The sequence below is a fragment of the Perna viridis genome, chromosome 4 (genome assembly GCF_037379345.1).
Source record: "Perna viridis isolate PV_CMFRI_1.1 ecotype Kerala chromosome 4, ASM3737934v1, whole genome shotgun sequence".
Taxonomy (NCBI): Eukaryota; Metazoa; Mollusca; class Bivalvia; order Mytilida; family Mytilidae; genus Perna; species Perna viridis.
This window is the reverse complement of record NC_142448.1, coordinates 47,471,861-47,482,085: the sequence shown is the minus strand read 5'-3', so window position 1 is coordinate 47,482,085 and position 10,225 is coordinate 47,471,861. Positions and strand designations below refer to the sequence as shown.

The window sequence follows — 10,225 nt, the reverse complement described above, 5'->3', positions numbered from 1 at the left end:
TAACTTACGGTTCAGACTTTGTAATCATGGACCAAAAATAAAGAATTATGGAGATTTCACGCATTGCACTTGAGTGCAAGGCAAAAAAGGAAAATAAATGGATCGAGACGAATCCGATGACCCGTACGCGTCCCCTATGATGTGTTAAGTACGATCCCCCGTCGAGATCGAGCCTGCCGGCATTTTCGTCGGGCTTATCCTAGTCGAATAATTACATCTCAATCAAATACCATAGACCTGTACTAACTGAAGTATGTTTCACAGACATTCCTCAAACGAATCCCCGACTTCAATTAATAGACATGTAGTACAGGCCTATGCTTTTATGTTGAGATAAATTTTACATATTTTTTACACATTCTGTGTGAGTTTTACGGTCTTGACTATCCTTATAGATCTCGCACAACCGCAATCACTGAGATCCTGTTAGTATGTCTTTTAGTAGATGGAGGTAGCGAAGCCCTGCCTTCGGGATAGCTGACAAAAGAACTGTCAAAGCATGTTTTACTAGCGGCTGGCCGCCTAGTCCCCGACTCCTCGCGGTCTCAGAGCGTTTCACCAATCTAAGCATTTGAGAGTAAGCCAATGTGTAGAGTGTTTCATAAACCTTTTCAATCACCGTTAATATAATATGATTGCTCCATCGCAAAGAGCAGTGAAATGAGTATATATATAATTGAAACGAAAAAGGTATGGGACGAATTGTAGGTTGAGGTGAAAATATCACATTATTATATCCTGTTTCATACCCCAGCATTTTCATTCCTCTCAAACCATGGACTCGCGAGACACGTCTACGATTTGTGTTTTTGATGTCGATGGAACATTGACAATGCCAAGACAGGTATAAGTAGCTTCTTTTATCTTTAATTCAACTATTTAATGGTTCAAACACCATATCGTAGATGAGAGATCGATGCATAGCACCCGTACCATTTTATCATGTTGCATCATACATGTATCATTACTAAATTACATCCTGTTGCCACGTACATATTTGTCAATATTTTAATAATTACTAAATTGTTTTAGAATTAAAATATGAGGAAGGCATTGCAAGTGCAAACAAGTCTGAAGTTCGAAGTATTATGTTCCCTTTTCAATAAATTAGACTTCATGTTTTTATAATTTTGCCAAGTTCATATAGCAAAGGACATTCCAGATATTTGCAAAATTGTTGTTTCAAAATTTGATGTTAATTGCATTGTTTTATCTAATTCCTTTCAATCAGAAGTAGCTTGTTTGAAAATTGTCTACCTGCATTTATACTATTTTCTGATTCTTCAACCTCAGGCTCAGGTTTGTAGATAAGCAGAAAAATAATCACACTTCGTCCCCCCAATATTTCAAGTGGAGTGTCCTAGCTGTATACCACTTTACCAGTCAATTTGAGTGGTTCTTTATACATGTATCCAAATGTGCATGCATGATGTGGTCCAAGCTGCAGCCAAAAATGTCAGTGCAAAAATGTATGGAATCCTATGGATCCAGTAATTAAAGAGCTGTGGCCAAATAAGCATTCATATCACACCTAAAACAAAATAATGTTATTTGTCTTTTATCAACTTACCATATCCAGTAAAATTAGCACTACTCCAATAACATTTGTTCATATCTATAACTCTATCTTTGAAAAGATATTGAATATCAATGTTGATTGTTTCAAATCTAAATTCAGGATTATGAATTTATTATAAATTAAATTGTAAAAGAAAATTATTTTCCTACATACCTACATAACTACAGTGAACATTATGAGTCAGGATGTAGGGAAAAAAAACATAATTTTAATTTATGCCTCCTTGCTAAAACTCACGGTGTTGTGACTTGTCTTCTGTCAGAATTGTATTGTCTAGCTGCAACTGTCTCTCATTGCCTTTCTCTTGTTTCTCTTAAAAAAACAACTGAAATCAAAACATTCTTCTTGTAGCAACTAAGTTTTTTTTTTCTCGAACAGGTGGTTTGTTTAGCAGGCACATACATTATACCTTAATTCAAAATCTGATGGACATGAACCTTGATGAAAGCACTCACTATGCCTTGTGCTATTGTTCTATTCATACAGCATTATTGAGCTTGGAAATGCATTGTACATGTTGATTGCTAACCATCAGTGCAAGACCTGCAAAAGTGATCAAGGATGCTGATAATCTCATAGTAGATCACACTTGATTTAAATAAAGAATAACACCACATTAATTTTTAAGTTATAACCGCTTGTTAAAAGTCTGTTGGTTGCTGCTAAAAACCAAATCTGAAGTTTGATGTTAAATTAAATATGATCCAGAACATGACCACACCTGATTTTAACCCCTGCAGTTTCCAAGCAATCCTATAACCGAGGATGCAAACTTCTAAATGTCCTTAATGTACATGTACAACATGTAAGTCTGTGAGTTCTAGGCTTTTGATCCAACCATGTTGTAGGAATTTTGATTTTAAACTGTACATTTAGGTACAATGTTAAATTTTATAGTTTTATGAGCATATTCAATCTGTGTCAAAATTTGAATGAAAATGAAAAAAAAAAATATTAAAAGTTGTTTATATTTCAGAAAATAACACCTGAAATGAAAGCATTTTTACAAAAGCTAAAACAAAAGGTTCCTGTCGCATTAGTAGGAGGTTCTGATTTAGTCAAGATAGCTGAACAGATGGGCGATAGTGAAGAAAGTCATGGTAGGTATTGTGAAACCTGTCTTAACCCAGCCCTGAATAATCTGAAAAACTGTCTTAACCTGACACTTTTGAAAGTTCCTTTATATAATTTTAAATGTATGTTGACCCTTAGTAAACCAAACACATTTCTGAACTGAACCAATTTTAATGTTGAAAAAGTGTTTGGTATAGACAGGTTTCACTGTATACATATTTTATTCTTTTTGCCCAATTGGCAAGTACCTTTTCATGAGTGTCAGGTTGACAGAAGTAATTTTAAAAGTTTTAGATGAATAAAACTGTATTTTATAGTCATTAAAACATGAGATAGGTAATTATCTCTTGTCACATTTTTGTCTGTAATAAGCACTAGCCAAATGCAATTTTCAGTTTTCTTTGTTACCAAATTCAAATTCAAGGCTGGACCATAGGCAATGTCACATTATATTATGTTGAGTCCAATGATAACTTTAATATTTTTGTATGCAATCAAGTTAACTTCTGTCTAAATGTCTACTAAATGTCTAGAACAAATTAAAACCATTTAACCAGGCCTGTATTAAGGGTGGTTAAGAGTTATGACACTGCCCTCCTTAGAAGCAAAAGAGCATTAAAATGGTTGAAAAATCTTAAAAACGGTTAAACATTGTTTTAGTTGAGAAAATTTTGTATGAATAATCCCACCTTCACAATAGCAACAATGTTTGGCTAGGGGTAACCATAAATAGATAAAATATTTCAGCCTCATTAACTTATTTACCATTTTAAAATGTTCATTCATCTTAATATTGTTTTCAAATTGACTTTCAGTCTCCAAAGATTTTGACTATCTGTTTGCTGAAAATGGTCTTGTAGCATTCCATAATGGTAAACAAGTAGGCCAAGAGGTAAGATTTTATATATATCATCTTGTAGCATACCATAATGGTAAACAAGTACATGTAGGACAAGAGGTAAGATTTTTATATGTATCATCTTGTAGCATTCCATAATGGTAAACAAGTACATATAGGTCAAGAGGTAAGATTTTTATATGTATCATCTTGTAGCATTCCATAATGGTAAACAAGTAGGTCAAGAGGCAAGATTTTTATATATATCATCTTGTAGCATTCAATAATAGTAAACAAGTAGGTCAAGAGGTAAGTTTTCTATATATATCATCTTGTAGCATTCCATAATGGTAAACAAGCAGGTCAAGAGGTAAGTTTTCTATGTATATCGTCTTGTACCATTGAAGACGGGGAAACAATATCTAATGAAGAATATAATGTAAATAAAGTTTTACAAATTTTTCTTCATGATAAGTATATTTGAATTTAAGTGCTAATGTACCCTGTCTACTTAAAACTATCCCCTTTGATTTGTTTTGCTAACAAAAAAGTATCATATCTACTTACTGGGTATTGGCAAATAAGTCATAACAAGATGCTTTCATATTGACAGCAAACAGAATTTTTCCACATGATTCTGTAAAGTACTTTTTAAGTTATCAAGTTATTAAGTCCCATTTTTAGCAGTAAAAAGGTGCCATAACTCATGTTGAAAAAGGCTGATTTAGTAACAGCACAGAAAGTTTTGGCAGATGTCTGTCAATTTTGGTTTTTCACATAGCAAAACATGGACTCACTCGTTTGTGAATATGGGGGACATGGGAGGACTTATTCCTTATTCGTTACCCCTTCTATACCATTGAATGGCATTAAATGAAACTTTCACAGAATCTTTATTACATGTTCCCATTGTTTACCTCTTATTTTAGATTTGGTTTCAAATAGGCAAATAAATTTGGGGATTTCACATAGCAAAATATGGACTTTGTCATTTGTGTATATGGGGACATGGAGAATCCATTCCTTATTCGTTACCTCTCCTATACTACTGAATGGAATTAAATGAAACTTTCACAGAAACCTTATTTTGTGTTCCCATCATGCACCACTTCTTTTATATTTCGATCCAAATTAACAAATTAATTTGGAGGTTTTATTTAGCAGAACATGGATTTGAATGGAATTGAACGAAAATTTCATTGAATCTTTATTACATGTACATATTCTCATTGTGCAGCTCCTATTTCAGATTTTGATCAAAATCAATGTCCAGCAGGAGGTCAAAGGCAGCATGTTAACAAATGGGAGAGTAGGGGGTATTAAGTTAGTGGGTTTCTAGTTTAAGAGATACTTGTTCTAGTCATTGTCTCTTTACTTTTAGAAAGAACCTGTCATTACTCAAGTCGGTAAAAGCAGGTCTAGTTTTATGTGTACCCTTTTGTATACCTGTGATGGTTATTTTCATTTGTATGTACAGTGTATTTTTATTTATTGCAGAACTTGTTGCATTGTAAAGGAGAAGAGTGTTTACAGAAAGTTATTAATTTTGCTTTGAAGTACATGTCTGAATTGACATTGCCAGCTAAAAGGTAAATAAATACATTTTAAAAAGTTGGTCATGATATTTTATAAATACACTTAACATACTATGTTTTGTTGGCCTTACAGTCTGTGACGTTCATGAGTGTTCCTGCTTCTGTCTTGTAGGTGACATTGTCATTCCTTGAAAGACCACACCTAACTTAACTTGTCAGTGATCAAATTTAAGGGGAAATACTTATGAAATGAAAGTCATAATTCCAATTAGCAAGTAGAATTTACTTCTTGAATTCTATATGTATTATAATTTTAGTTCAGATGTAAATTACATGAAAGAAATTTACATTTGGCAAGTAAAAATGTTCAATACTTGCTTAATTTAGCTAGTGAAAAAGACTTAAATTAAACCCCTACTCATAGATGTACCTTATTCTTTTTTCAGAGGTACATTTGTAGAATTTAGATCAAGTATGTTAAATCTATGTCCTGTTGGAAGAAGTTGTTCACAAAAAGATAGAGAAGAATTTGCAGCATATGACAAAGTATGTAGTTAGTTTAAAAGGGGAGACAACCATAGTACTTACAGCAGAACAATGCAAATTATCTTTCTAAGTAATTGAAGCAATTATCAAATGTGTCTCTGAAAATAATGTAATATAATACCAAATAGTCCTGTGTAAAGTACAGGTAAAATGTCAAACATTGGCCAAGAACTATGTCTGTTTGAAAATTAGTTTCAGATGTTCTCATATTATATAAACATCTGAATCTAATTTTTGGACAGAAAAACCTTTTTTAACATATCATGCCAGTGTATTGATATTTTCTATGTACAAAGTATTAATGTAGGATTTGATTGTTCATAGATATTTATGTTAGATCCAAACAGCAAAACAATCAACAGGGGTTCATTTTTACTTTTGAGAGTGGAACGTCTTGGGTTTTCTTCCATTTTTCAAATCAATATGTCACTTGAGGTAAGACCAAAAGTCTTTAAAAAATTGTCAACAAAAGTGTTGAAGTTCAAGGACTTCTTGGACAAATTAAATTATTTATGTGTGCTTCAACTGGTTTGTTTTTATTTGTGTATTTAAAAAAAATCAAATATAATTGCCTGTGGTTGGTCAGGCATTCAAATTAGTGATGGTCCAAACTTAAGGGTTTTGAACTTCAACAATATTTGACCTAGGACATTTGACAGATTATATTATATTAGAAAAATTCCTAAAATATTGATTATGTAGGAGTTCTAAATAAAACATCTCCTTACTTTACTCAATGAAAAGTGATTTTTTTTTTATTCCAGGAGCATAATATAAGACAGAAGTTTGTAGAGGAACTTTACTCAAATTTCCCAGATGCAGGTTTAAAATTTGCCATTGGAGGACAGATTAGTATCGATGTATTTCCTATTGGCTGGGACAAAACGTTCTGCCTCAAATTTATAGAACAGGGAGGATATAAAAACATCCACTTCTTTGGAGACAAAACTGCCCCTGTAAGTCATTAAAACATTCACTTCTTCGGAGACAAAACTGCCCCAGTAAGTCATTGATTTATGTTTTATAAATTTCTATGGTTGAATAGTGAATAAGGTTTATCTGTTGTACGTATGTTTGTACCAAGTGATATCTGTTATGAGATACAATGTATTTCATATCTGTTTATTTATGTCAGAAAAAAACTAAGATACTTTTTATTTGTAACTTTTAAACAAGGTAAGACAAAATAAGGTCAGTTCATTTACATGGGCTTATTATCCTGAGTAAGATTAATAAAAATCACCAAAATTTGATTATTTTTTTTAATTTGCATACTTGTATAGTATATACTGTACCATAAGCTCATGTGAAAGAGTCTTTTTCTTAATATTTCCATTAAACTAGTATTTAGTTTGAATATTTCTATTAAACTAGTATTTTACTTTTAATGGTTTTTATTGCCTCAGAGTTTTTAACCACACTAAAAGGATGTTGTCTATATAATATATTGTGAAATTTTGTTTGCAGGGTGGTAACGATCATGAAATATTTGCTGACGAGAGGACAATTGGTCATACAGTCACTTCACCAGAGGACACAATGAAGCAATTGACAGAATTATTTTTTAAGGAATAGTTACTCCTTACATTTTTGATATATCAAGGGGGAGACCGTCAAACTGCTATCCAAATGCTGTTGCAAAATTTGCCAGTATGTTCCACTTTAAGGTCTGCCTTTGTTACAAATCACATTAGAGTTCATTGCATGGAAATTCAAAAATAATTGCATGTTTTCAAGTCTCAGAATTGTAATCAGAGCACATTATTGATGCCAAATTTATCAGATGATTTCAAAAGAATTCCATTTTTAACAGTATGAAGAAATGCAATGAATTTTGTATTTATAACATAGAGAACACAAGTTAATTTACATAATGCTTCTGGGTTGATTTATAATTATGATATATTTATTTGTGGGTATTTTTTTCCACTTTTTTGTGGTATTTATTTTTATAATAAAAACATGGACAATCTAAATGTATTTCTTTTTCATTTTCAAATTTCAAACCCTGCTACACAAAGTGGTTAGTTATTATGTCATACCCATTGAAAAGTTGTGACTGTCCCTTCCCTGATGGTTCCCAGATGGTAACTTAAGAAGATATTGATGGATTCTTTTTCATACTTTGAATGGTGACAAAGTTCAAATTTCAGTTTGATTCAATTACGAACACAAAGGTTATGGCCATTTTAAATTGTTTCTACCCCCCCCCCCCCAAAAAAAAAAAAAAAAAAAAAATGCAGCATGGTTGGGTATCATTTAATACCCTATTTTTTCTCTGGTAATAGGTTGGATTTAAAAAATCCTGCATTTTATCCACATCTATATGTATGTTTCTAAAAACTTCTCTTGGAAGGGGGAGATTCACTGGACACAAAAATTAACATGCTTTCGAGAAGATATATGCAGCATCTAAGTTCTACAACAGACAAGCAAACTCATCAATGAATCCAAGTGTTAGCAACATACATGAAGAGGACAAAGGTGACTCGCTGAACGTCTTACATTCATTTGTGCAAGTTTGAATTTATGAATGAATTGAGATGTAATGATATGCAATCTGTATTTTTAATGTAGAGTAGTGATGCCACAAATTACCATTTTTATACAGAATGTTTAAACAACCACAAACAAATTATCGTCATATATTAGTATGGCGCTGTCGCTGGCGTCGTCCGAAGATACTTGGTTTTCGTGTGATAACTCGAGTATTAGTCAGTTGTTCATTGTTTTTTTGCAAAGTTTCAAACCAGAAAACGAAGATTGGTATTGATTTTGGGGGTTATAGCCCCAACTGTTTAAGAATTAGGGGACAAAAGGGGCCAAAAAGCAGAATGTTGTATACAAATGAGTTGTTATGTTCACTATGAACTGTAAGATCTTATGTTTAAGTGTTACAAAAACTAATATTGTGACCACACTTGCCCCAAGTGAACCGAGTTCAATTGGCTGCAGTGGTTGATTTTTACGCAAGTCCCTGCCTGCGTTTTTCAACCAGATTTCAGATATCTCCTATGGTTTTTGAGTTAAAAGGGGTCAAGGGGCCACCCCCAAAAGAATGATTATATTTATTTACGATCAGAAAATGTTTAATCGAACTACAGATTTCGTGCTATGTTGTGTCCAAACCAGTTGTTGTGTCAATAATAAACCTTAAATTCCTATGTTTAAGTGTGTCAAAAACTATTGTCGGTCCACACTTGCCCATTTTTGATAGTTTAGTAGTGTAGTAGGGTTGGGGCACTAGGCCAAACAAAAATCAACTGCTCACTACATGTATAACTACATTTATTGGTTCGAGCACTTCCCGTCAACTTCGGACATACAGGAAAGGAAAAACACCCTTGTAAGTTTGTACAAAGGCTTTTCGTATGTCTGGAATAAACAAGTATCAAACAGTCATACCTAGGAATAAATATTGAATGAGTATGCGAAATTCTACAATTCACCCTGTAACATTAGCACATCTGATCAGCTCGACTTTTGAATTCACTCTGACAAGATTCCCGCTGAATAATTTCAATCTGAACTCAAACCAGTAAAATTCAATACCTAAAACACCTGACCAATTTCACACCTGAGCGAACCTGAAATACCTGAACTACCTGAATCTACTCCCACTACAAATACACCTTAAATAGGACACTACAATACAAATATAATCTGTACTGAAATATAAAATAATTAACACAATGAAAATGCACAAGTAAAGCTATAAATATACATACATACCAAAAATACCACCTTACCATACATTCCCCCCCCCCCCCAGCTGCAAAAATGACGTCCCGTCATTACAGATAGTGTGGATGGATGATGTCTAATACAGAAAGAGCTGCTTCTCTGGTTAAGCAAGTCTCTCTAAACGGAGGTGTCTGTACTAAAGGTGTCAGATATTCAGCTTTCTGTCGCCACTCAGGTAAACTAGACGGTACAGCTGCCATGCTGGTTTCAAACTGTCCAGATCGAAGCCAGGCTGGTTGTCTTCGCATCCTACCAGACCGTCTGACATGCATTGGTGATGTCTGTTCTGACTCCTGAGACATGTCATTATGGACAGAGTGACCATCAATGATATCCTCAATATCATCGGAAGCGCTTCTCTGTGACTCCTCAGATTGGGCGTCCCCAATCGAGCTGGCAGTGCCAACTGGTACATCCATGTTAACAGCAGGTGTCTCAGCAAGAGTTGATTCGCTGTCTACTGTCCACACGGACCCAACATCGGACTCCTCAGTTACTGTGGATTCTGATGCATCAACTGATTCGTCTTCTTTTGACTTTGCTGTCTTTAATCTAGTTCTTGGGCGTGGCACTGGCTTTGGCTATTCTGCAAGCTTACCCTGGTCTCTGACCCATAGGAAGTAACAAGTTTCGGTGAAGCTTCTTGATGTTTCCCTTTCCATCCTGTCAGGTGACAGCAAAGACTGGCACCTCTGGATTTAGCTGGTCTACAATAACATAAGGTGTATCTTCCCACTTGTCTGCCAACTTGTGTCTTCACCAGAACTCTATCACCCTTCTGGATGGCGGCACCTCCAATGCGGACATCATATCATTCTTTCTGGGTTGCCTGTGCCTTTCTGGATGACTCCGCTGCTAGCTGATAAGCATGGGCTAATCTGTCACGTAGATCCTGTACATAATTTGTCA

At 34.1% G+C, this 10,225-nt stretch overlaps 1 protein-coding gene across 1 annotated transcript; it reads left to right on the top strand.

The window, feature by feature from the left end:
• Nucleotides 1-722: 722 nt before the first annotated feature.
• On the top strand, nt 723-7,548 carry LOC148620322 (uncharacterized). Its single transcript, XM_088581097.1, has 7 exons — nt 723-844; nt 2,556-2,679; nt 3,469-3,545; nt 4,989-5,080; nt 5,473-5,572; nt 6,337-6,528; nt 7,040-7,548. Exons 1-7 carry the CDS (start codon nt 776-778, stop codon nt 7,145-7,147), a joined length of 762 nt encoding a protein of 253 aa, XP_088437223.1. The 5' UTR covers nt 723-775; the 3' UTR covers nt 7,148-7,548.
• The last annotated feature ends 2,677 nt before the right edge of the window (nt 7,549-10,225 follow it).

Coding starts and splice junctions, on each gene's coding strand:
- LOC148620322 (XM_088581097.1), top strand. CDS start 776: ATGGACTCGCGAGACACGTCTACGATTTGTGTTTTTGATGTCGATGGA. Junction 3,546..4,988: donor GTAAACAAGTAGGCCAAGAG/GTAAGATTTTAT, acceptor TATTTATTGCAG/AACTTGTTGCATTGTAAAGG. Junction 5,573..6,336: donor AATTTGCAGCATATGACAAA/GTATGTAGTTAG, acceptor TTTTTATTCCAG/GAGCATAATATAAGACAGAA.